Raw genomic sequence first — 27,564 nt, 5'->3', positions numbered from 1 at the left:
TTGTGCTTGCCACTGAGCTACATCCCGGCCCAAGAAGATTTCTTTAGGAACTATGCTGCTATTCATCCAATTTCTCAAGATAGAAATCTAGAATTAAACTGTTTCTTCACCTCTGAAATTCTAATCTGCCAAATTTTATCAATTTTACCTCAATCTATTAATTTATTTTTTCTATAATTGAGAAAACTAAACTATTTCCAGTCACCACCATCCTCATCCAATCTCCAGTCGTGTCTCATTTGAACTACAGCAAAATCTTCCTAGGGCCCCCAGCAGCCACTCCGCTGCTTTTCAGCCTGTTCTTTTTTTTTTTTTCCTTAAATTCTTTCGTTCGTACATTTTAGGTATACAATACGTTTACATTTATCATTGGGTGCTTGTACCTATACGTGATGTATCTTGGTTCTTATTTTTTCCCCATTACCTGTGTGCCCTTCACCCCCTCCACCCTTCCCTATTTACATACTTTGTTTCCATTTTTTTTCTTTTCTCCTAAGTTTTTCTTTCCATTCTTTCCTTTCCCCATCTCCTCCCACCACCCCTACCCCTTTGGACTTTTTCCTATTTCAAAGTATCAATTATTAGTTATTAATCCTTTTAATCCTTATTTACACTTTCAGTTTCTCACACTAGAGAAACTATTCAGTATTTACATGTGTGTCTTATTTATCTTCAGCCTGTTCTTGATGTGGCCCTCGGAGTGGCCTCTGGGACATGGGAATGTGAGCGTGTTATTCTTTTGCTTAAAACTATCAGTAGATTTTCATTCCTCTTGGGACAAAACTCAAAACCCTCAAGTGGCATCCACCGTCCCTTGCATGGACTGGCTCCTGTCTACACTTCTGGGTTCATCCAGTGCAGGTGATCTGATAGAAACCTGGCTTCTTTCCTTCATGGCACTGAATGCAGTTTGCAACTTTACCTCTGTAAGTGTAGTTTCTATGATTAATCTCTTTTTAAACACTAAATCCCAAACTTCCCAAAAACAGAAGCATTATGCCTGCACCCTCATGAATTAACTGAGTGACTTTGTGAATGAATGAATGGATGAATGAATGGGAAAAAGAATACCCAAGGAAATAAGTGGATTGCTTTATCTAGGCACTGAGGAGGAGAGCTCAGTTTCCATCCTACAGACCAGTGCTTAGGAGTGAGTACAGGGCTTCTTCTATGTCTTGATTTTGTTCCATAGCAATGAGAGAGTCATGCTGATTATTCCTGATTGCCAGAAAACAACCACCAATGAAATACAACTTTCCTAGGTCATGGTGGCCTGAGGAGCATTCAGAAGTGTTTGGTCCATCTATAGGGTGGAATGGGGCAATGGTAGGTTGCCATATATCCTAATCTGTGCTACTCAGGGACTTCTTTTTTTGGTTTTTGAGGCAATCTCAAGGACTTCAGGCTGACCTTAAACTCACTGTGTAGCCCAGGCTGGCCTCAAACTCATGGCAATCCTCCTGCCTCAGCCTCCCCAGTGCCAGGATTACAGGTGTGCAACCACCACACCCAGTTTAGGGACATTTTAAAAAATCATGAATTCTACTTTTTAACCTAGAATATTTAGACTAGAAATAGATACTTGGCATAACTGCATGCAAAACAGATTTAAGCACTTTGACCAAAATGACCATTCGGTTTAGTAAAATAAACAATCTACTGTTTGACCGGATTGATCATGCCAGTTGTATATCCAGGCAGGGATATGGATCTGTTTGTGATTTGACCACTAACTTGAACAACTGAATGGTTTTTTAGTACCGGGGATCGAACTTGGGATCTTGTGCTTGCGAGGCAGGCAATGGAATCACTGAGCTAAATCCCTGGCCCATGAACAACTGATTTTTAAATTGTCCATTTCGTTACCATTTCAAGTAGGTTTGGAACTGCCAAGTACTGGTCTATGTGGCTTTAAGTTTATGGTGAGCTTCTAGTCTCCCCTCATGGCCTGAAAGTCTGGAAGAAGAGGGATTGGAGCCTGAAGGTGAACAGGCTCCAGGGGCAGGCAGACTTCATCTGGAAGCCTGGGTGATAGTCTCAGACCTAAAAACACCTTTAGGAATCCTCCAAATAGGCTTGTCTGATGGGCCCATTCATTCTTCTTTTCAGTGTTTTTTGCAGTATGAATGATTCAGGACTTTTCCAAGTTTCTTTTATGTGGTGGTGCGTTGGGGCTCCTGTGTGGGTCTGTATTAGTTAGGGGTCTCTAGAGGAAGAGAATCAAGATAAAATTTATGTGGTTAAATCAGAAGGGTCCTAGTGGCCATCTTGCTGGATCATAGAGGGAAGAATCCAAAATGGCCATCCGTGCGCTGGCAAGCCAGAGCACTGGGCCCAGTGGCCGCTCAAGCCTGAAGGCTTGGAAGCTCACTGCAGTCCCCATGTTGGAAAGCTGAAGAGTCTGCACCAGAAGGCTGAAGGAACTGAAGACCAACATCCATAGGCAAGGGCGAAGACTAGCCCTCCTCTGAAGAGAAAGGAATCACTTCCTACTTCTCTTCTTTTTCATTCTGTCCCGCTTCGAGCCTCCTGGCTTGTGTCACCCACATCCACAGTGGCTCTTTCCCCCTCAGTTTGCAGCCTACCTAGCAGTCATCCACAGACACACAGAAATTTACTGATCTGCTAGGTGGTTCTTAAGTCAGGATGACATCTCACAATTGACAATCCCAACATGCATCTAACCAACACTTATCATATAGTTACTGTTTCAGATTGTGAACCAGATAGTAAGCTCTGTGTAGTCAAGAACTATCCCTGACCTATATTAAGACTTTAATAAAAAATTATGGAGCAAAAGAATTCCAAGTATTGTATTAGCTGCTGGGGATTGAGAACATAAGTGAGCAGATAATGTCTTGGGATGCAGCCTTTTGTCGTCCACTCAGGATGTTGTGGCTGCTTAACGACAGGAACAGCTTCTTTCTGAGCGCAGACAGGGAGGGTGAAATACCCCTTGTTTGGGTCATTCTGAGTTATTCTGTGATAGCCGAGTAGAGGAAGGCATGTGGGTTCCTCTGTCCATTTTTTAGTGCCAGGGGAAACTGGCAGAAAAGGGAAGGCACTGGTAGAGGGCTCCATTGTTAACTCCATGTGGAAAGCTCTTCCTGAGAGACGGAGTTCCTGGCACAGAGCACATGCAGTGCAGGGTATTCCTAACATTCCCTGTTGTGAATCAAACGAACTGAGAGAGTTGTCGCAGTTATTTTCCAGCTCCTGCAGGCAACTGAGACTTCCTTTTTCAGATACTGAGGGATCAGGGGAATGAGACAAATTCTTCCGCCTCTGCTTAGACCGAGGCTGAGTAGTATTCCCAAGAGCCTGACTTGCAGCCTACAAGTGGAAAAACTCAGACCTACACGCTAGTGAGTCTCTGCTCTTGAAAAACAGGCAATGAGCCCAATTTCCAGCGAGCCAGGAGGGGAACTATTTTATGGGGTTTTTTTCACCCCTTTGGGGCTTCTCTGCTTCTTTGTCACTCAGTTCTCAGGGCTCACAGGGCTGGAAGCTCCGCAATTACGCGCTGCAGAGAACCTGCCGTCCTCTGTGTGTGACCAGCCCATTCGTTTGCCTGAACTTCTTTCCAAACTCCAGGAAGGGGCTGCGAATGCCACCATTTCCACAGAGTCTGAAGAAAGGCCACGGGAGCAGTTTCTTGTCCAAATCCCCAAAAGGCTTGAAGAAAAGGGCACAATCAATCAGGGTGGAAATACAAGGGTATTCTTTTTTTGAGTGTATATGATGAGGATTATTTGGGCAAAAACTGGCCAGGGATTCAATTTCTACTTTCTCTAGAGGATAACTGTAGTTTATTTCAAAATCCAAATCCACTGTACAGAATTACAATACTATAATCGCTTTCATATAGAACTGTATGATTCAAAGGTAATTTTTCATCTTATTTCAACCAATCCTCACAAAATCCCATGAAATTGCTTCCATTGTTATTCTTTCCAGCAGCCCAAGGATGTTGCTGGGCTTAAATTCTGGTCTTTTTGATCTTCCTGAAGGTGGCAGGGAGAGTTAGGTGCCTTGCACATTGGATCTGCTCAAGGTGAGAAGACTGACAGAGTCCCAGTGGCTCCCCATGGATGTGGTACTAAGCTTCACTACCCAACCCTTTCCTCAGGGTGGGCCCTGCCTTTAGTCTGAAGTGCTGCTGCCAGACACATCCCATTAAAGCTAAGGATGCATACTTGCATCCTTCTCTGCAAAGATTTACATATTGCTTTGTGCAGATCTGTTGCTGTATTTAACAGTTTCAATTGCAGGCTCATAGAATCAATTCCCCATTCTCTTAAGAATGGGACTTGTCAGGGATCTAGCTCAGTGGTGCCATCATCTGCCTCACAAGCGCAAGGTCCTGAGTTCGATCCCTGGTACCAAAAAAAAAAAAAAAAAAGAGTGGGACTTGTCATGTTAAGCTGCCTTACATGAAGATACTCTGACCTGTGTTCAATTAGAAGTAAATATTTATTCCAAGTAGGTCGTAAAAATCTTCTGTTCACACTGTGGTTCTGCGTGTGAGGCTGATTCCCCCACCCCTTACCCAGGGACTTGTCTGCAGAGGGAAGACAGGAAGAGATATTACCCACCTACCCCAGTGCAGAAGTAGAATGTCAAATTGTGTAATATAATAAATCGAATAATATAATGTTGTATTTGAATAATATGGTGTACTGTATGAATACAGCATATTATGTACATAAAAAGTACTGTTTGCATTATTAGTGATAATAATAAATGGAGAGGTATTTTGTGCTGTCTTTAGCTCTTACAGCCACATAAGCTTCCAGAATTTCCATTGTCATCTAGGTTCTTTGCTTGAAGCCCAATTTTATTTTAAACCAAGGATTTATGTGGACTGAGGATCACCCTAAACATATCTCAAACATACCTGAGTGTGGGAAAGCAAGGCACAGATTGTAAGTATAATACCCTGTGCAAAACAGGCCTCTATCACTGTGGTGTAACACTGTGGTTGGTCTGCCTAGATGACCCAGACGGTCTTCATCAACTGGATGGGACTCCTTTAACTGCTGACGACATTGTCCATAAAATCGCTACCAGGATTTATGAGGAGAATGACAGAGGAGTGTTCGACAAGATTGTTTCTAAACTGCTGAATCTTGGCCTAGTAAGTCGTATGCATGAGAGTAGGGAGCCAGGCCACTTGACCTTAACTCAAGCACCCGGATGTTCGTAACCCATTTACTTTGCTCTAGGCAGGGCAGGCTGCCCTTGAGGGGTTTATAGTTTACCAGGAAAACTAGATGAGCACACAAGCCCACCCCCAGGCATCCCACAGACCAGAGAGCCCAGCTGGGGCAAGGAGAGGCTTCCCAGGAAGAGATGTGTGAGGGATCTCGGAAGGACAGTTGGCCTGTCATCGGCAAAGATCGAAGACATGTGGCAATAAAGGGAGTAACAGGAGCAGTGGCAGGTGATGTGTGTAAGGAACTCAGGATCTAACGTCACCTGGCCGCAGCCTGGCCACCCACCCTGACCCAGCCTGACAGGTGTAGGAAGATGTTAACTCTGCAGAGTCCTAAGCTGGCCTGACCTGGGGCCATGGAGGAGAAACTCTCAAGCTGTCTCTCAAAGTAAGAGTTCCCTGAGTATCCACAGGCAGGTTGGCAGCCCCAAGCCAGCATGTGGCACAGGCGTGGGATTGTCCAGAAAGAGTCCGAAGATTCCTCTTCTATATGTGTATGTTCACTACAGAGCTTAGTCTAGTTTTTTTAATCACAAGCATGAGCAGTTATATATGTTTTGCCCCATTATAACAGATCACAGAAAGCCAGGCACACACGCTGGAAGATGAAGTAGCGGAAGCTTTACAAAAATTAATTTCAAAGGAAGCCAACAATTATGAAGAGGAGCTCAATAAATCCACAAGCAGGACTGAGAACCAGGCCGGCAAAACACCAGGGAAAGTGGTATGTGTGTGTGTGTGTGTGTGTGTGTGTCATGGCTTGTGTAAATGTGTATTTGTTTATAATTAGTCCTTTACTTGATGCCAGAGAAGGTTTGGAGCATGCGGCATTTTAGTGCACTTGAAATATGTATTTGTAAAACAACAATAAAGTGAAAGATATGTGTACTCCACTGTGAAAATAATGTAGAGGTTACGTAGCAGAGTCTGTTATATAGTAAAGGTTACCTATTATGCCACACTGTAAAAACACTGTATGCGAAATAACCATGTCACATAATAACAGCTGTGTACAGTCTTAGTGGACTGGAACCAAACACATCGAAGCTGTTTTGGAATTCAGTTTCCATGTGCAGTCAGTGCTGTCCGTGTCCTCCTCAGCACTGACCAAGCTATGAGATCTTTGCCCGCTCCGTGATTCTCTTTAAGATCCTACTGAAGCTGGCCCTGGAGATATCCAACTCCTTGACTCTCTGGTTTTCCTTGCCCTGGTCCTCCCTCCTCCAACAGCTGATCTCAAATACACAGAGCAAATGGACTTGGGGTTCTGTTTTAGGGAGGCTGCAAAATAGAAATCGGGTCTGGTTTTTTCACCAGATAGCCTAAAAACTCTCTCTACTTTCAATCCCCACTGCCATCTTTCTAAAAAGCCTTTAACAAGCTACTCTGTCTAAAAAAAGCCACACTTTGTAGATTTATCAAAGAACTCATGACTCAAGCTTATGGCTCTGAGCTGAAACCGAGGCAGCTATTTTCATGATCTTGTTTGCATTGCCTGTCTATTGAGTACCGCCTGTGTACTAGGCACTGAAAACGTGTGCTCATCTCCAAAGATGCCTGCCCGCCCTCACCAAGGTGCTGGTCTGGGGGAGAGCTGTGAAGTCCTCAAACGGCACTCGTTTCTGCCATGACAGCATTCTCAGGCTTCGTAGAGAGGAATCTGCTGCCCCAAGCAGGTGCCTGGTGCTGAGGGCTGGAGATGAGCTTGGAGCTAACGTGTGAGCATGAGAGGCAGCAGGTGGAGCAGGCAGCCTAGGTACCAACCAGTGCACTGGACAGCACTGCTGACAGGAAGACAGCGGAGGGGACAAGGCCAGGGAGAGCCATGGGAAACATCAGAGGATTTTGTCATAATTTATAAAGAAAAGAAGTTTATTTAGCTTGCAGTTCTGGAGGCTGGAAAACCCCATGAGCTTCGTGCTGTTCCCCATGCACAGTGGAAATGTGGAGGGGCAATCAGGCGTGTGTGTGAGACAGTGAGGGCTGTCGGGCTCACTGGATGACCACTTGCTTCGGCAGCTGCTGGCCCATTCCCACATGAGCTGATCCAGCGCCCTGAGCATTCACCTGCCTCGAAGGAGAGACATTACCACTTCCCCAGCACCTGTACAGCCCCTGTCAGCAAGCGTTTTGGCAGAAAAACCACATCTCAGCCACAGCAGATTTTAAGCCAAGCTATTTTGGGGTAGACTGTTAAAAAATGTAACTGGCTACCATGTGGAAAATGAGTGTCGAGAAGAGATTTGAGAGCGGTGAGGTTCTGGGTAGAAAGAGAGAGATGAAGGCTGCAGGGAGTAGAGTGGGGTGGGGAGAGAGAGAGATTGAGAGAGAGATTTGCTATGGAATTGGGAAGTAGGACCAATGAAGCCACTGGTGGAATAGATGGAGGGAAAGGTACAAGCTCCCCAGTCACCCTTGGCAGAGGTGCGAACCTTTGCTGTCCTCCTCGAGAGGCAGTTGGTGAGGAGAGACGCTCAAGGACACAGAGGTGACTTGGCAGACCAGGAACACCAATGTCACTTGCCTTCTCCCCCTGAGTGGAGCCGGGGTCTTCGGGGACTTCTAGGCAGAGCACCTTTCTGTGGGTCCCGGTGGCTTTTCTGCAGGTTCGCATTGGCCAGGAGAGGGCTGGAGCCTGAGGGGGCTTGCGAAGGAGGAGGATTCCTGCCCTCGCATTAAAGGGCACCGTAGAGAAAGGAATTGAGCTGGTGTTTTATGAGTTCTAACCAAACGCTTACTTTCTATTGATTTTTTTTCTCCCTTACTGAAGACTCTGAAGGCAACAACGCAAAATGGTTTTACGAATAGAGAAAGTGATGAAACCATATCCAACACGTTGACGTTGGCGAATGGCTTGGAAAGGAGAACCAAAACCTACAGCGAGGAGAACTTCGAGGAGCTCCAGTACTTCCCACATTTCTATGCACTGCTGAAAAGCATTGATTCAGGTAACCTCTGTGTTTTCCTACCATGTGGAACAGAAATTGAAATGCTAGGAAGTGTGTTGGCTGGGGTTTTTTCCTGTTTTTAGTTTCCAGATACAATCACTAATGCCACACACTGCAGCCTGTGGGGAAAATAATTCACAGCTGTTTTTCAAAATAGGTATCCTGGTCATGGGAATATTTAGGGAAGGGTCATCAGGAGAGGTGGAGTTGCTGGACGGTGTAATCTTGCTCACAGAGGGTCCATTTATTTGTTCAGCAAACAGTGAGCATCTGTGGCATATAGGGATAGGAAGGATGTCATGCAGATAGGTGATGAGCCAGTGTTCTGCCCTGATCTAGTGAGCCTCAGCACCCACTGCAGCCCCTTTTTGTTTAGCTTTATTGGGGTATCGTGGACAAAAATTGTAACTACATTTATATTTTAATCTATGGATATTCATTGTGAAATGTCATGATAATCAGGCTAATTGGCATGCCCATCCCCATGCATAGGTACCTCCTCCTCCTTTTCCTCATCTGTTGTTGTGAGAACACTTAAGATCTACCTTCCAACAGATGACAAGCACACGGTCCAGTTCTGCTAAGGACAGCCACCACGCCATCTGTCCCCACATGTTTTCCTCATGTATAGTCGAAACTTTAACCTTTGACCAACATCTCCTGTCCTCCTCCTCCCCAGCCTAGGCAACTTCCCTCCTCCCTGCTTCTGTGAGTTTGACTCTCAGATTCTGCGTATAGTTGGCTTTCAGTGTCCACAGAGGACTGGGCCCACCTCTTCCTCAGACACCCACATCCACATGCACTCGAGTTCTTGATAGGAAACTGTAGTATTCTTGCATGACCCACACACATCGGCCTATGTGCTTGAAATCATCTCTAGGTTCCTTATAAACCCAACACTGTAAATGTTACCAAAATGGTTGTTATGTTGTTTGGGGAATAGACAAGAAAACATCATGTTCAGTAAAGATGTATTTTTTTTTCCTTGAATATTTTCAAACCCTCATTATTTTTATTTTATTTTATTTTTTTTTGGTACCAGGGACCGAACTCAGGTCCTTGCACTTGCAAGGCAGGTGGCAGAACCACTGAGCTAAATCCCTGGCCCAATCCTCCATTATTTGAATCCCTGCATATGGAACCCACAGATGGAAGGGCTGACTCTCAGTGAGACCGTGGAGGGTGTCTTTCGGTGTCTGGCTTATTTTCTCAAGCATCAGCTTTTCTAGGTTCATCTGCACTGGGGGAGCAGGGATCTTGCCATTTGTCAGTACATCTTTTAAACAGTCTTCCTCTTCTGCTCTTCATGGGAACAGTGTTGGAATCTGGTTCATCCTAGAGACAATTCCAGCTTCAGCCTTCAAATGAGTTAAAACAGACATTGGATAAAAGGAAGCCAGGAGCCTAAAACACATTTGGGAAATTATTTGTTTTTGTTTTAAACAAATTCCTTAATGTGTCTGGATCTCTGCTGTCATACATGCACTGAGTTCACCAGAGGACTTTGGTCTCTGTTTATTTTTGGTTAATCTGCAAAAAGGATAACAATGGCTGATACTTCTGCTGCTGTTCAGACAGAGGCTCTTGCATGGGCTTCCTGGCTTCTCCTCTCTCTTTCAAAGATGCAGGTGGGGCATAGTGGCACACACCTGTAATTCTAGCACACGAGAGGCTGAGGCAGGAGGATTGCCACGAGTTCGAGGCCAGCCTGGGCTGCATAGTGAATTCAAGGCCAGCCTGAACTACACAGCAAGACCCTGCCTCAAAAACAAAAACACAAAGATGCAAACCCCAGATTGAACCTCTGCATCAGGACTGTAACTAGAATCTATTTCCCCCAAGAAGTGACCTCTGTGTGAGCTGAGGATAGCGTGGGAGAATACCCGGCATCCTTAGTCTCCACACACTGGCCTGATGTGCTGGGCCTCTGCCCCGTCTGCCGGGCTGGTCTGTCTTGAGGGTCCCCTCTGAACTACCTGGCCCCACCTGCGGGCAGATGCCTGGCTCAGGAGCGCTGATGTCCTGGCGAGTCACGTGTCTCCAGGGCAGTGCCAGGCATGGCACCTGGCAGACAGACAGTGCACACGCGTGTCCTAACTGTGAAGGCCAGGTGACCGCGCGGTTCCTTCCCAGGTGTCTCCCCGCCTCTTCTCCCATTCCTCTTCCAGACTGTGGCTTGTATGTGTTTTACAGATCTCACTGTATGGAATGTTCTCAATCAATGAAGTTTTTTTTTTTTTTTTGGTATCAGGGATCGAACTCGGGTCCTTGTGCTTGCACAGCAGGCGGCGAAACCACTGAACTAAATCCCCGGCCCCTGTATAGAATGTTCTTTTTTTCTTTGTTTCCCTCATCTGATTCTTTATTGCCTTTATATTTCTAGAATTTTAATTGAAGTTCTTTTTTTAAATTTAAATTCTTAAGTTGAGGTCTATTAATTTTGTCTTTCTTACCCTCAATCTGAGCCACCTGAGAAATAAAAAGCAGGGAGAAACCCAAAATATCATGTTTGCTCCTGAGAAAGCCTGGTGGTCACCTCATACCCTTTGAGCAACACTTCCCTGCCCTCACCCCCAGCTCGTTCTCAAGGCTTCTGGGATGGTGGGGAGTCAGTATTCTCACCTCCAGGACCATCTCTGTGCAGGGGGTGCACAGGTTAATGAGTAGATTTAACCAGGCAGGGTTCCTATGCTCTCCAAGGCATCAAGGTAAATATATACAGTTTTACCTGTCAATCATTTAAAGACAAATTTGAAAAAGTATACAAAGCACTGGCTAGAGGACGTTGTGTGGTATGGGAATCATCTTGCTCTCTCCCTCCCTGCACAGCCAGGCCCAGCGATGGTTTCAGTCTGAAAGGCAGGCCCATGTCTGGCGCCTTCCTTCCACTGTCCAGGCTGGTGGAAGAAGAAAGATTCTAATCCTCATCGGTCAGTAAATGTAGACCAGTGGCTGCTGGATAACAAGCACATCTGTGGGGAAAATGGGGCAGGGGAGGAGAATTTGGAGACAACTTCCATGGCAGCTAAAAGAGTGGGAAAAATAGGCTCCTTTTCAGCAGCTGAATTTTTTTTCTTCTCTTCAAGAATAGAACCAGATGTTTTTCTAGTTCCAGAAGTGAGGCAGTTACTGAGCTACTAGGGCTCCATTAGGCATCTCGCTCCATAGAGATGCAGAACAGAGTGTCAGATATAGAAAGTCCCTAAGAGCCTGTTACCTGGGAAGAGTTGGAGAGGAAGGGAGTGACTTTTATTTACTTCTGGGTCACTGGAATATTTTTACCATTTGCATATATTCTTTAAAGGAAATAAAGGTTAAAAAGCAATATGTACTACTGTTAAAAAATCAAACTTGGTTTTAAATAAATAGGTGTGATTGATAAATACTATGAATGTTTGCATTCTTTAAAAATTTACCACAGTAAAAGACACATTGTCATTAACTCCCCTCAAAATCCTTCCCCTCGTTCCAAACACACTCATCCCATCGTTCTTACCACTTTCTGCAGCAGCTCTGGAGTCCTCTTTCCTGAGTGTCTAGTTACGCTGTCATGGCTGCCTCAGTGTCCTGAATTGATTCAAAATGTTTATACCTTTCATGGTCACTTTGACTTGGGGAAAAGCCAAAAGTCGTACGGTGCCAGATCCAGTGAATAAGGTGGATGTGAACGCACCGGCGTGTTTTTATGAGCCTGTCTTTCCATTGGATGGCACTTAGCAACAGCACTCACTGTATTTCTGATTGCTCCTCATAAACACACTCACAAAAGAGGACTTCCGGAACTGCTTCACAAAGTGGGAAGAACCATGGGATGAATGTTCCTGAAGCAGGGGGAATATTGTGAGGGGAATTAATGGCAATGTGTCTTTTACTGTAATACATTTAAAAATTTTAAATGTTCACCACATATTTTGATCATCCTTGTATATGTGTTCTTGTTTTTGAGGATGGAAATTAAGCTCAATTAATGAATACAGATGTTCTTGTCCTCAAAGACTTCCCACCTGAGAAAAGTTGTTAGGCGCCAACCTTCTTCCCTCCTTTTGGTGTATGTGATCTCAGGTTGAAAGTTGTACCTTTACATATATATTCTTTAGATTAAATTAAATCTTAGTGGACAGTAGTAACTGCCCATTTCTTTAAAAGTCTGGTATAGCTGTACATGGCCTGAATTTCCAGTTCAGTTGTAGATTTTCTTTTTTTGTAAATTAAATATAAGTGGTTTCAGCTATAAAGGTAAGGAGAAATAGTTTAATAAGATGCTGTATTTCATTTGCATTATTATTATTTTTTTGTACCAGGGATCAAACTCGGGTCCTTGCACTTGCGAGGCAAGCAGCAGAACCACTGAGCTAAATCCCCAGCAAGATGCTGTATTTCATAAATTGGTACAAAAGATGAAGCTATTCTCCACTGATTTTCTTTAAATTATTTTGTCCTTTTCTGTAGAAAAAGAGGCAAAAGAGAAGGAAACACTGATTACCATCATGAAAACTCTGATTGACTTTGTGAAGATGATGGTCAAGTACGGCACAATCTCTCCCGAGGAAGGTGTTGCCTACCTTGGTGAGAATCCTAGCTGCTCTGTTCTTACTGGGATGGTTTTCGTTGTTCAGTGTAAATTAGGGATTTGGCAATAATTTCCTCACTCATTTGATAATTTATGCCCAAACAGCCCAGATCACCTGGGTAACCAGTATTACCCAGCGTGATGATGAATCCAAATGAAATTAGCCAGAAGTCTTCAACTCTCTATCTTTCCAGCTCTAACTTGAGCGTAACCATTTCTTGTTCATTGTATTTAATATTATTAGCATTTTCTAATAACTCCCACAATGGCAATCTGATTAAAATTTAACTCAATTTTTTTCCATTGTATTTGGAAGGTTGGGACTAAGAGTCCTGATTGGACTGCGGGGTCTTAGCTCCTGGTCCCCGCACTGTTGTGTGGGAGGCATTGAGTCTTGGGGCCTCACTTTCTGCATCCATCAAATGAGGGACTCTGTTATCTCTAGCAAGGTTGTAAAAGACCCAGGGACCTAAGCTGGACCAACAACTGTAAAAGCATCTCTTCCCAAAAGCCCTAGCCTGCCTCTCATTGGCCTGGATTGAGTCATGTGCTCCTTCCTGAACCAATCACTATAGCCCAGAATCAGGGACCATCCTGATTGGTCAGCCCAGGACCACTCAGCCACCCTGGAGCTGATGTTGAGCGTGACAGAGGGCTGAGTGCCCTGATCACAGGTGCTGCACAGGTCAAAGCACAGGTGTGCACTAGGTGTCAACGCCGGAAGTGTCCTAGCAGTGGCGAGGGAGAGGTAGAAAGGACTTCTGCAGTTAACCTGATGACCTTGGATTATGTGTCTGTCCATCCCAGAGTCCAGGATTCCTAGAAATTAAATCCAGGCCAGAGCTCACTGCTAGCAGCATTAATATTTTGGAATTGCTAGTGTGGTATTTCTGATGAGATTTAAACATTTTTTAGTACAAAGTTTGATAATGTCTCTTAGGAAATGATATTCCTTCCCTTTATTCCTCCAGAAAACTTGGATGAAACAATTGCTCTTCAGACAAAGAACAAACTAGAAAAAAATGCTACTGACAATAAAAGCAAGCTTTTCCCAGGTAAGACTTACTTAACTATTTTTGCAGCTTTTAGAATAATAATCCTTTGAGTTGTAAATAATAACTGTCAATAAACATTAATAAGGAATTAAAGATATCAGAATTTTAATATTTCAGACTAAACTGTGAGATTAAGTGGATATAACCTTACTGTGTAGTTTGTCTTGGAATAGAAATCTGACACCCACAACCTCAATCAGGAGAGATTTACTTTGGCTCGCAGTTTCAGAGGGTTCAGTCCATGGTTGGCTGCTCCATGGCAGAAGGGCATAGTGAAGGAAGCTGCTCAACACATGGCATCTGGCAACAGGGAAAAAGGGAAAGGTACCAGAGAGAAAGGGGCCAGGACCTAGATATGGTCCCCAAGGCTGTGCCCCCATGAGCCACCCAGACACACCCAGAAGTGTGCATTATTAATCCCATCTTGTAGGCTTCCCTGAAACTGATTGAGTTGACTGTCAAGATTAACCATCATGGAATGGAAAAAGCTGTATCACAGAACCAGCATCCCTTCCCTAGTCCTCTGTCCATTTCCCTCACTCCCTATCTCTCTCCCCTCTGGGGTGGTCGGTGCCACTGTATAATATGATGCACCTCCTTCTCTTAGTTTCTTTAGTTCTGCATCTCCAGTCACAACCCTGCTCAGCACCACTCAACTGTGGGTTCTTCCTTTCAAGGAATGGCGGAGTGATAGAGAATAGATTGCAAATTGTTCTGCTGAAAATTATGTACATACCCTTGATAATGTTTTAGAGTGCTTTAAAATAATGATTTCATCCCTTCTGTAATAACAAAAGCAAGGAACAAAATTGTACCACAACTATGAAAAAGTTATATATATCCATAACACATATATAATCTATATTATACACCACCATGACTAGTGGAGGTGTCACACAAGACAAAAACTGATTTCTTTCTTTGTTATTTGTTCTATTATATAATAAAATACTTTTTATTTTATTATGTAATATTTTATTTATAATATTTTATTATATAATAAAATACTTTTTATTTTAAAAGGTGTCTTGTTATGCTGTTTAAGGTTCCTATTGTATTGGTTCCAGGCATGCATAACCTTTGTTTTAAGGGGTTACCTATTTTAGGAGTTGTGATGTTTTAATTTCAGTATGAGATTCCCAGAAGCAAATATTTTTATTTCTAACCAAGATGCACACCAGGATTTTCCTTTTTTCATAGCGAGAGCCCAAGTCTCTTCTTCACACTTGGGTGGCTGGTGCAATGGAGTATGAAATGTCGAGTTAGTTTATTTTTGAAAGATGAGGTCTTGCTATGTTGCCCAAGGTGGTCTTGAACTCCTGGGCTGGGATTTAGCCTAGCTTTATGTAAACTCTGAGGTGACTTATGGTTATCTCCTCCTCCTCTGGGACTCTGTTCCCTTCTCTGGGAGGTGAGGGTAGAGTTGTATCAGAGAATCACTAAGATCCCTTTCAGCTGAAAAAAATGATCAGACCCCAGCCTGCACCTTTGCAACAAAGGTGACGTCTACATTAAGAAAGAAGGAACGGACAGGACAGCATCATAAAAGCAAGCACCTTCTGATTGCAGCACCCTCCGAGAAGAGTCACGAGGAGACAGACAGCACCAAGGAGGAGACGGCCAAGATGGAGAAGGGACACGGCACCCTGAAGGACTCCACGAAAGATAGCAGCTCTGGGCCCGGAGGGAAGACAGACACCCCGAAAGGTACAGCGGGTTCTCTGGGTTGGCGATGGCACTGGGGAAGCCAAAGCTTTCCCGCACAAACTGCAGCGATCCAAAAAGCAAGCCCCTGATCCACTTGGAGGAGACTTAGCCCGTGGTGTCTCAGTGCCACTGGCCGCCTGATGTCTTGCCCCGGCCTGTGCTCACCCGGGTGCCACATGGGTCCCGGCATCCGGCGGCCTTCAGCAGCCAGACCTGTGGCTCTGATGCAGGGGGAAGAATATTGAAGACAACTGCTGCACCTGCTAGTCTCCAGCTGTCATCTGTGCGACCGAGTAAGGGTTCTCATGTAAAGTGCCTTCCACAGCTAATGCTGTTTGCTCCCCAGGGTCCTAACTGTACATTGAAACAAAGCAGATTTCCTTAATTATTTAGCTAGTGATTGCAACAAGAAAAATACCTTGAAGGACTTGATAAAAATTATAAATCCAATACATATATTTTCTTAAATCATTTCAATACCTATATATCATTTACATCCTCCTAGGAGTTTACAAGTTTCCAGACACTCAAAGAAAAAGACTTAGTGAGGCCATAAGTTCTAAGTTGTTAATCTTTTTCAGGTCAGAATGTGAATCTGGCTTTAAAGTTTGCGTGTGTGTGTGTGTGTGTGTGTGTGTGTGTGTGTGTGTGTGTACTGGGGATTAACCCAGGGCCTTCATAAAGAACTACATTCCAAGTCATTTTTGTGTGTATTTTGAGACAAGACCTTGCAAAGTCACTAAATTGCCTAGGCTCAGCTCAGACTTGCAGTCCTCCTGCCTCCAGCCTTCTAGAGTGCTGAGACTGTGGACGTGCACTGCCACGCCTGGCTACAGGCCCCTTCATTACAAAGTTATGTAGTTATATTATAGAAAATTCACATCCCTATGTCTGTCTACAATAGATACTCTTTTTCTGAGACTTGGTGTCTACGAGAGGTCAGTGAAGAAACAGCTTGCTCCTACTGTATTGTCCTGTCACGAGAGTGACCTCTTTGGTATAACTGGAACCTACGTAGGTGCCATCCATGCCTTGTTAGTGGGTTCACAGAGCTCTTATTCCCTGGGAGCCAAGCGAATGGGCCGCACCCCCCCGCCTCGATCGAGGTGGGTTGGCACCCAGCTGTTTTGTCACCTGCAGGCACCACGGGGCTCTCTTCTTTGGCCATGATGTGTGACCATCGGTGGCCACGAATGTGTGGACTTGTGTTCATGCTGCAGCTCTCAATTTGCGGGGGCCGCTTGGTCCCTTACAGGTGCCCACCAACTCCTGCTCACTCGGGCAGGAACAGGTTCTTATTCACACTTGATGCAGACCCTTGCTTAACAGTATCTATGCAGGAAGTAGAAAAAGATACAAATGGCCGTGTGTGTAATACCTTGTAATTCAGCAATAGCAATACAAGAACAATCTGTCTCCCCTTTATGTTGCCACTCACTTTATTAACATCTCACAGGAAAGTTTTCCATTCGTGTGAGTGGTTTCACTCGACGGTGATGACCGCGACCATGACAGCGAGTTTGTGCTCAGCTTGGCACCACTTGAGCGAGGCAGCCCATGTGTCTTCTGTCCTCTTAGCATGCTATCTTTGCTTCCTGACAACCACAGAAATGAAACTGGCATGGAAAGTAATTCCCCTTCAGAGAGTTCTGGTCTCTTCTTTAGGAAACACTGAGAAATGTGGCCCGGGCTGCTGTTTCAGCTATTGGACCTTTGCAAACGAGGCCAAGAGAGGTCTCTTCTTGCTGTCTCAGGATCGTGATGCTTTGTCCTGTCTCCTGAAGTCTTGCATTACTGCAGCCTTCTTTTCCTAGCATGGCTTTCATCCAGTGTCACAACTGTCTTCTCCACTGGCACAGTGGACTGTCGGCTCCTGAGGGCTGGGAGGGCCCATGTGCAGCAAGGTTTGATTGGCCTCTGGCTCCGGAGGTTAACATGGTGCGTCGTGGGCAAGGAGGGAGCAGTGCTGCCCGCCTGCCCCTGTCGGGACCCTGGGGCTCCGCTCTGGATGAGTGGGGGACGGTGGAACTCACAGAGATCCTCCTGCCTCAGCCACCTGAGTTCTGGGATGACAGGGCCTTGCTGTCATGTCCGGCTATCCTTTTTAAACTGTGGTATGATGCAGGTAAAATTTACCATCCTAACTATTTTTGGGTGCATGGCTCAGTGACACTGCGTATGTCTGCATGATTGTGTGACCATCGTCATCACGCTCATCTCCAGATTTCTCATCTTGCAAAACCGAAACTCTGTCCCACTAAGCAACTTCCCGTCCCTCCCAGCCCCTGGCAGCCACTGCTCTGCCTTCCGACCTCCCGGACTGGGCCCCTTCTGGGAGTAGAGTCCTCCTTCCTGAAGGCACACAGCCTCCTTCCCTTTGGGCTGTCATTGTTAAATAAAAAATACCATTACAGGGCTGGGGATTTAGCTCAGTGGTTCCGCCTCCTGCCTGGAAAGGGCAAGGTCCTGAGTTCGATCCCTGGTACCAAAAAAAAATATATATATATATCTACAGTAAAAGACTCATTACCACTAATCCCCTCAAATGCCTCCCTCACCCTCTGAAAGAACGTATCTGATTGCTAAAGGATTTTGAGGAGATTGATGGCAATATGTCTTGGCTGTAATAAATTTTAAACAGTCGCCGCATATTTCGATCACACGTTGTAATGATTGTCTTTCACTAGAACCAGCAGGCCACAAGCCAGATCCTCTGACCTGCTGCAGTAGTGCTCACCTTTGCAGACAGCACCTTGTGTGGCGGCACAAACCCCTCTGAGTGGTGCTGGCAGATCGCTTCACCTCTTCCTTCCTTTCTCTTTCTTCTTCCTGCCTTCCTCCTTCCTTTCTTCTTCCTTTCTTCCCTGACAAAACATTATGTAAAGAAAAACTGAAGTTGGTGGTCCTCTGTGGTCCACGATTGCCTGTTTGGGCTGTGAGTGACGTTAGCCAGCTTCCTGTCACAGGACAACATACCCGAGATAACAAGCCTGTGAGGAACACAGGTCTGTCCTGCTCACGACTCTGGAGGGTCCAGTCCCTGAACAGTCGCCCTTTGCTCTGTGCTGAGGCAGCGCATGGTGGTGGAGTCCACGCAGGAAGCATGGGGCGGAGCTGGTGTCCCACGGTCCCTCCAAGGGCAGAACCCAGTGACCAAGAGACCTTCACCAAGCCTGCCTCGGAAAGTTCCCTCCGTCCCCAGTAGGGCTACCCTGGAGACCAACAATAAAGGCCACATACAGGATCCAGACTGTAGCAAAATGTGTGGAGACGCACAATGGATTTCCAGTCATTGGGGCCTCCATATAACGGTGATGGAGAGCAAGGAGGATGAAACTCTATCCATGAGTGTTACTCTTTGTTTACTATTATTATGTGGTGGTCCTGGGGATTGAACCCAGGGCCTTCACATGAGCTACATCCACAACCCTTTTAATTTTTTTATTTTGAGAGAGTCTTACTAAGTTGCTAAGTTGCCCAAGCTAGACTTGGACTTGTGATCCTCCTGCCTTAGCCCCCCAGAGTGCTGGGATTACAGGCATGCACCACCATACCCAACATTAGGAAGAAGGTAGAGATTTGGGGTTAAAATTAGCCCCCATCCTTTTATTTAGAAATCCAGTTTGTTTATAATACCCCTGACCACATTCGTCTAGGACAGTGGTGGTCAACCTATAGCACAAGTGCCACAGCCGGCTGTCTGTTATCATTGAAAGCTCTAAAAGGTTTGCTGTCACTGGTCTAGGGCAAGGACAACTGGTTCTAATACATTTTAGCAAACACCAATGGAGCTCAAGCCAGGGACCAACATTCCTGGGGAAACTGTAATCCATCCTCCAAGGAAGGACATCCTAGGGCGTATATCTTTGCGCTCACAGTTGCTTATTTGGTTTTCTCAAGGGCTGGTGTACATCCTTGTTATAAAACCCAGCGAGAAACACCTGCTGTCGCTAACCCAAAAAGTCCACACATCATGTGGGTGAAGGCAGGCTGCTCGGTTGCAGGGTCTGCCCAGTGATAGATGGACGCATGTCTGGCGGCCCACCCTGGCCCTGTGCACAGAAGCAGGGCTAAAGCCAATTCCTGCCAGGGGACTCGAGCGAGCCCGGAAGTAAGCCCAGGAAAGTTGTCACTGTATGGGGACAGGTGTGGCCCTGGCGTGTGTGCGCGGCCTGGCTGCATGTGTGGTATGGGCACATACGTGTGCACACCCTGCTGACCAGTGAGCCAGGGCCATGCAGATCAGGCTCCCTCCAGGCCTTGTGGAGTGGCAGGAGGGCTGAGCTGCTATTTGAAATCTTGTTTTCTATAGACTCACACTAAGGAAAGTTTTAAATGTTGACTTCTAACAGGTATTTGAATGATTCAGTAACTATTTCTAAATTTAGCAGTATGCCCATCAAACCACATTTATTCCAATTCCAGTCAGATTTTAAATTTGCCTAATTTTGCAAGTAAGTTTCTCCCTGGAGACCAAGTAAAAGTACTTTCAGTCTTTATTCCATTATCTAAGCCTGGCTCTTTCGCCAGCTGGACATTTACTTACGCACTTCCAGCATATGAGTCACTGAAATCTTTTTTAAGGCAGTCCAAGGGGTGAGATAAGCCCTGAGACACCCACAGACCCGCCGCAGGTTGGCAGGTTTCTGACCAGATGGTGGAGTTGAGATGAAAAGACGTCCTCATGAGGATCACTGTCACCTAGACACCCCGAGTTCCCAGGTTTTTACAGAAGCAGAAACCTCACCTGTTTAATGAAGAAGTCGACTCACTCGTGGAGGTTCTTATTTGCTAAGCAACACCAGAGGAGTCCGTCCATGCATCCAGTCCAGTCTGCAATTCTGACAGAAACGCCCCAAGTCATGACACCAAGCTGCTCCCCCAAGTCCCCAGAGGGACGGACACAGCGTGGGTGACCTTCTGTCACCGCAGGCTGCTCAGGGATCAAGAAGGAAAACATCCCATGTGGGGCATCTGTGAGTTGCTGCTTTAGAATTTGCTCCTCCGTTAACCAACCGGGAACGCAAGGCCAAGGAGATGAAGACAAAGTGACCTGCTCGAGACGCCAGGCAGGAGAGGTGGGGCCAGGCCTTGAACTTGTGTCCCCTGACTTCCAACCCAGTGCCATCCTGGCATCCCACTGCATCCCACAGGCGTGCACATGCCACCACCACAGGGAAACTCCTGAGGTGAAGGGCTCGTGGCCCATGACATCCACAACAGCAGTGTCAGTCACTTGCTTCATAGGTTCCAAATGAATCTGTGGTCTTGACATTATTGTAAACATTGTATCAAACTTAATTTTCATCACTACTCCTTTAGAACATCTGACGTTTTTGGTGTAGGCTGTGTGCATTACGCTAACACGATTGATGTCTGCACTTTAATTTTTAAGGGCAGGAGGTGGGCAGGACAGCGTGGCAGGGTCAGGACAGAGCCATGTCCAAAAAGGGACATTTCCCTCACAGCGTTGAAAGCCAGGGGAGCCAACAGAGCAGGTCTGCGCCTGGACTCTGGCCCCTTTCCATCCATCTCGGCATATGTTTCCAGGCTTGTGCCATATTACCTCAGCCATGAGCTATTTTTTTCTAAAGGAAGCTGAAATAGATTGGAAAAAAATAGTCCAGCTTTCCAAAATGCTGGGCTTTGCGTGAGCACTGTATAAATAAACCGTTTGCTCTGCAGCCTGGAGAAGGGAGAGTGTCAACAGGAACCAGCTGCTCCTCTCTGAGTGCAGTGGAACACCTGATCCCACTCCTGCTGGTACCAAAGCTTCAACTAACCTGTGATGTCCCCGTATTGGTGGCGGTGGGTAACTTCCAAACTGCCACAGAGCCAAATCATCTCAGGATTGTTTTTAAAAAACCACTGCCCAGTCCCCACCCCGAGCCATTCTGATTTAATCTGGACACTGGGAATCTTTCGAGTGCATTTACTGTGTGGCTCAGCTAGGGAACCCGCCTTGCTGGCCAGGCTGGTAACAAACAGACTAAATCCTCTGGGTCCAGAAGGGAAGTTTGACCCAGTGAAAGTTTGACCCCAGGGAAGTTTGACTCCCCCAGTGCCTTTCTTTCTAGCTCTAACCCTGGCTCAGTACATCCCTCCGCCATGCTACGTAACTTCAATCAAAGGACATAACACACTTGCATTTTCAGTGGTTTCTGATAAATACGGTGTAATCAAAAAATATGGTGAATGACTTCAACTTTTATTACAGTAAAAAAACACGTGGTCATTGTGACTTTGGGGAGGAGCCAGAAGCCACACAGTGCCAGATCTGCTGAATAAGGTGGATGAAGATGCAGAGTCACGTTTTTACAAACCTGCCTTTCTGTTGGATGGCACTCAGTACCAGCATTCACCATATTTCTGATCACACCTCATAAACACACTCATGAAAGAGGACCTATTTGATAAATATTCATCAAGAGTGTACGTGTGTCAGACTTCTTTTTAGGCATGAGGGCGCACCAGAAAAGGAGCTCTTTCAGAGGGAGGAAGACAGCACACAAACAAGCTCTGTGACCTGGAGAACATAAAGCAAATCAAGCCAACGCACTCAATCTCATGGCAACAGCGATTTCTGTGTTGAAACACACATCCCGACATCAGCTGGAGACACTGGCCTTCACACGTCAGATGGCCTTGAAAACAAGACATGGGGACCAAAGCTGTCTCCACAGAGATGATCCAAGGGAATGGGGCCTGAGGGTTGCAGGTCACCCCCACTGTCCAGTTACCCCTTTTTTCGAGGAAGCTTCTGTGGGCTCCAGGTAACTCAGCCCCAGCAGTGAGGCCAGGGGCTGCGTGAACCCAGGAGGAAAGGCATGCAGGAAGTGGCATGGGTCGGGGCAGTGGTGAGAAATGAACACCGGTGAAGTGCAGGGCGGGAGTCGGAGGAGCCCGAGTGTAAGCCTGGCTCTGCCACCTGCTGTCATCTCTCTGTGCCTCAGTTTCTCCCACTGTAAGGTGGAGGTGAAGAGTAGACAAGAGGATGCACTTTGGAGCTCAAGGCGAAGTCCCTGGTACAAAATAAGCACGTGATACAGTAGGCTGAAGCAGGAAAGGTCCCCATATATGGGCTGGAGACCACAGGGCTCGAGCAACCCCAGAGTGGGGACCTTAGCGTGCCACACTTGGGGAACCAGAGCTCAGAGGGCTTTTCATTGCTGTTGTTGGCAAAGAGAGAGACTACCTGGTCTCGTTTTTAATTTTTATTTTATTTTGGTTTTTTGAGCCAGGGTCGCTCTGTGTAGCTCAGGCTGGCCATGAACTCACAGCTATCCTCCTGCCTCAGCCTCTTGAATGCTGGGATAACAAGCGTGCTCTATCACACCTGGCTTCCCCAATTTTTTTTTTTTTTTGAGTCAGTGTCTCTCTGTGGAGCCCAGGCTGGCCTCTAACTCCGTACCTGGTCTCTTGATGCATGAACTTTGCACACTTGGTTGAGAGGATGGCTGGTTTCTTAAGAGAGGACAAGGCAACTGCAGAGTCCCTGTCTGAAGATGAGCGCTTATCTCTGGGAGCATCAGGTTTCAGAAACAACAGATCAGAATCCCAACTCCAGCTCCATCCCTCCATCCCTCAGTTCCTCTCCGAGCTGCAGACCCCTCCTCTGGAAGCTGGTGAGATCCACTTGCAGCCTCCGCCCCAGAGGTTCACAGGTCCTCAGAGAGCACCAGGTTCTCCCCGGCAGCTGGATCAGAACCAGCTCAGAGCACCCCTTGCTGGCCTGGTGCCTCCTCCTCTGCAAGTGTCACGTTTCCCTCTGAAACCAGGCAAAGGCTTGGAGAGGTGAGAGCCACACACAGGTGCATTGAATGGACCCGTGGCATCCTGGATCCGATTGAGGCTGCTGCTTGGTTTGGAAGAACCATCCCTAACCGGAAATCTCACAGTGGCGGGACCGCCCAGGAAGCGAAGTGAACCAAAACTCTTCGCTACTTGACATCACACCATGTTCACTGGTGCATGGGTGGGATGCCCCTGGCACCAGCCTTGCTCACCCTGACACCCCCAGCAAACACACGTGTGCACCGACACACTCCCCAGCCTCAGACACTGCCCCTCAAGGTCCACGTGGCCAACACTTACTGTTTTGAGGCAGTGGGGCTTTAAAAAGAGATGCTGGCATATTTTGTAAGTGTTTGATATGATTCTGTTGCCTTTTCCAGAGAAAACGGAAGCCTACTTGGAAGCCATTAGGAAGAATATTGAATGGTTGAAGAAACATGACAAAAAAGGAAACAAAGAAGGTAAGAACTCTGGATGCTGGCCCTTGCAAGCTCCCCTGTATGACGGGCTGTTGTTATCTCTGTCCCACTGGGAACAAGACCTCAGGGCCCAGGAGGACTCTGCTGCCTTTTAGATTTGGAGGCAAAGGGATGCTCATTTCTTTTATTACTCAAAGCAGCCTTCCAAGGCATTTGCTTTTTTTATTACTTTTCATTATGAAGAACACCAAGTAAAAGCAGAGCGAATAGTGTAGCTCTTCTCCACCTGTCTGTCGGTCACTCCTCAGGAGTGATCAGCATCTTGCCAGTCATGTTTGGTCTATGCCCTCCCTGCTTCCTTGGAGTATTTTAAGCACAGGCATTTTCTGAGTACCTGCCAGGTGCCCTTGGCTGTCGGTAAAGCAGTCCCTCAGTTACACAGGACAAAGCACATCACCACATTTGTTTCTGAGTGCTGAGCAGAGGGCTGGAAGATCCACCCACCTGTGTCGGTGTGACAGTGGCCGCATTGGCCCACGGCGATCGTGGGTGGGGGCGGAGGCACCAGGGAGGCCAGGGGACAGGGTGGGGCTTCTGCTAGGACAGACAGCAGGAGAAAGGGCTGCAGGACACAGATCTGCCCAGTGAGAAGGAACGCTGCATAGTGAGAGGTAAAGGGGAAAGGAGTGAGTGCTTCCGGGAGCCGCAGGAGGTGAGTCAGGGAGAAGCTGGCGAAGGCGAGAAAGACGTTGCTCCAGCTCTGCAGAGCAGGGCGTGTGGCCAACAGAGCTGGAATTGGAGCCTCACGGGATAAGGAAGGAATCCATCTGGCAGCAGTGTAGCTGCAGACTGAAAATCTAAGCCCCAGAAGGCAGGAGAGAGATGGGGAGGCTGGGATCTGGAGCAGACACGGTTCAGCCTCCTCCTGGGCCTTCCTAGAGGCCCGGGTGTGCAGAGGTCCTGCCAGCTTCCTTCTCCTTTCCCTGGGAGGCTCAGAGATGTGAGGGGCCTGGGGCCTGGTGCCTGGCGACACTCAGCTGGTTGAGTGGCCGCAGACCTCTGTGCTTTCCTCTCGCCCACCCCTCTCTCCCCTGTACAAACTGGCAGATCGCAGGGTTTGGTGCCTTGTGATTTTAACTGTCTAATCCTTCAAGAGTCAAGGTGAAGTGTGGGGATTTTCAGGTCTTTAGAAGATCCCACATACAATCATCTTACTTGGGCACTCTATTTTGGGTTGGCAGTTTGATGGTTTCTTTTACCTAGATTGGAAGTAGGACAGAGGAGTCATAAAGAAGTTATGGCTTGGGGCCGGGGATTTAGCTCAGTGGTTCCAGCACCTGCCTCACAAGTGCAAGGATCCAAGTTCGATGCCTGGTACAAAAAAAAAAAAAGAAGAAGAAGAAGTTATGGCTTGGCTATTTTATTTTATGTTTTTGAGACAGGCTCTTACCAGGTAGTAAAGTCTGGCCTCAAACTCTCCGTGCCCCAGGCTGGCCTTGGACTTGTGATCGCCTTGCCTCAGCCTCCCAAGTGCTGAAGTCACAGACATACACTGCCACGCCCAGCTTATGGCTTAGCTTTTTGTTCCATGCATATAATTCAAGCAGGATGAAATAATCAATGTGATTCTTAATTTGGAAAAAAAGTATATCATCACATCGGTAGGGACTGAGGCTGACGTCAGTTCAGGAAGTTGGAACTCTCGTCTAAACATAATTTTGCTACACCTATGATCTTACATGAGGCGCTTAGCTTTAATCTTTTTTTATTTTTGGGGGGGTACCGCGGTGGAACCACTGAGCTAAATCCCTGGCCGGAGGTGCTTAGCTTTAGGATCTTGTTACCCGTGAATGGTTTCTGGGCCAGCACCATCGGCATCTCCTGAGGGTTTCTTAGAGGACAGAACTCCGGTCCCCACCCCAGACCTATGAATATGAATCTTCAGCTCCCCAAGAGCCCTGGTGATTGGTGTAAACATGAACATTTGCGAAGCCCTGGACTCAGCCTGCCCCTCTGCCATCCCACCTGAGCACCTCGCAAGTACTAGATGACGGGGTGTCATTTCACCTGGAGAGTCCTGCCCAAATACCCAGAATTAAAATGTCTTCCAGCTGAAAGATGGGGCCAATGACCCTCTCAGTACACAAAGTACTTGTGAACGGTACTCACTGTGATGGGCTTGGTATTTCCCGATTGCTGCTTACCATGCTCTGATAACAATATCTTCCAGATTATGACCTTTCAAAGATGAGAGACTTCATCAACCAGCAGGCCGACGCCTATGTGGCCAAGGGCATCCTGGACAAGGAGGAAGCCAGCGCCATCAAGCGCATCTACAGCACCCTGTGACGCTGGTGGGGACCCAGGAGACCTTCATGGAGCTCCAGACACCTCTGATCCTGCAGTCAACATCCTCTGACCCAAGGAATTAGAAAGTGCTGAATTTACAGTAGTTAACCTTTTAGAAGTGGGTAAAACATAGATTTCTTGCCATTAAAAACTACCTGAAAAGTAAAGTTGTCTGTAAGCTGAGACTTTGTACCTAGAGTCCTTATTTCTGCCTAGATCTACATTTCACAGAGATGTTGCACTGGGTAACCCTCTACTGAACTGAGCCTAACACTAGCCTATCTCTCTTGCTTTTCAAGCTATGCCAGCTACCAATGCGCTGTGTAAACCAGACCTGTTAAGGCATTCTTTCTGCCCAGTTCCCGATTGGAAGTTGCATTAAATTCATATTTCTTCAATGCCCCTATAGCTTGAAAGGTATCTCTTTTATAGCTTCTTCTGCTGCTCTTTTTAGCTGGCTCTTCCTTTGCCCAGTGGCACCAAAAGGAACTTGAAAACTGGTGTGAGATTTCCTGGATTTATTAACAATTTCTCCCACCTGTAACTTCCTGTTGGTGAGTTTGCTGACACTGAGCTTGTGGATAAAGAGGGATATTTATGTTCACTCCAAGAAGGCAAGCGAGGTCAAAACAGCCCAAAAGCAAGGGAAAACTTCATCCACATCTCACTTATCTCAAATGCACTTGATCCAAGCCAGGTACCTCCACAGAGAGACAGGGTCCGGGCTGCAGGGTAAAACAGAGTTAAAACTCTTTCCCCTCCCTGTGAACCGAGGTGGGGGCCCAGTCCCGGAGGGAGGGTTTATGAACTTCAGTCCTGGACTCTTCCTCAGCCACACTGCAAACCCCGGAAGCAACTGTACAGAGCCCCAGAGGTCACCGTAAGATGTCAAAAGCCATTGTTCCTAAGCCAAAGGAGCCTTTGATGAGGACTTTTTCAGTGTAGATTAATCACATATTTTTCTATACATCTGCCTAAAATCATAAAAATAACATAATTCTTTTCTTAGCTGTCTTTTTGTGTCTACTTCAAATGGCTTCTGATGCACAGGCTACACCTAGGCTCAGGTGGCGACCACGCAAAGAGCTGGACCAGAAGCCAGGTCCCCAGGCTCCAGCCCTCCCTGAAGTGACCACAACAGGTGGGGGGGGGGCGGCTGCAGAACCCTGCTCCAGCATGGTCCACTGGGCCACACAGGGTGAGAACTTGGGGAAAGAGGTTTGGCTAGAAAATGCTGATAGACAAGCAAAAATACAGTACTCAGAAAATGCTTTTGAGATGGTGATCTTAGTTTCAAATTTGAGCTTATGTTGCATCTTTTGGACAGTGTCTTTGTTTTTTGTTTTTTGGTACTGGGGATCAAACTCGGGACCTTGTGCTTTCGAGGTAGGCAGCGGAACCACTGAGCTAAATCCCCAGCCCTGGATAGTGTCTTTGGATTACTCTCAAAGTTCATGCCATTTTATATTGAACAACATAATTTGGGGGAGGTAATTTTTTGACACAA

At 46.5% G+C, this 27,564-nt stretch overlaps 1 protein-coding gene across 4 annotated transcripts in view; it reads left to right on the top strand.

The window, feature by feature from the left end:
* Scg3 (secretogranin III) overlaps positions 1–26,240 on the top strand; it is a 28,714-nt gene extending 2,474 nt beyond the window's left edge. For 2 of the 4 annotated variants that reach the window (XM_004835404.4, XM_004835406.4), the window contains 8 exons: positions 4,995–5,137; positions 5,790–5,939; positions 7,986–8,163; positions 12,613–12,729; positions 13,705–13,788; positions 15,358–15,495; positions 23,670–23,750; positions 25,939–26,240. In XM_004835404.4, the coding sequence (XP_004835461.1) occupies positions 4,995–5,137; positions 5,790–5,939; positions 7,986–8,163; positions 12,613–12,729; positions 13,705–13,788; positions 15,358–15,495; positions 23,670–23,750; positions 25,939–26,057 (1,010 nt within the window). In that variant the 3' untranslated portion in view covers positions 26,058–26,240. Of the gene's footprint in view, positions 1–4,994; positions 5,138–5,789; positions 5,940–7,985; positions 8,164–12,612; positions 12,730–13,704; positions 13,789–14,395; positions 14,750–15,357; positions 15,496–23,669; positions 23,751–25,938 lie in introns of those variants that run through there. The other 2 variants (XM_021261146.2, XM_087180598.1) reach the window with 2 other exon arrangements.
* Positions 26,241–27,564: the final 1,324 nt, after the last annotated feature.

The sequence above is a fragment of the Heterocephalus glaber genome, unplaced genomic scaffold, assembly GCF_053883595.1.
Source record: "Heterocephalus glaber isolate CG9 unplaced genomic scaffold, H.glaber_assembly_v1.0 deba00000122, whole genome shotgun sequence".
In the NCBI taxonomy this organism is placed as follows: domain Eukaryota; kingdom Metazoa; phylum Chordata; class Mammalia; order Rodentia; family Bathyergidae; genus Heterocephalus; species Heterocephalus glaber.
The sequence above is the reverse complement of the archived record's forward strand: the minus strand, read 5'-3'. Positions and strand labels throughout refer to the sequence as shown.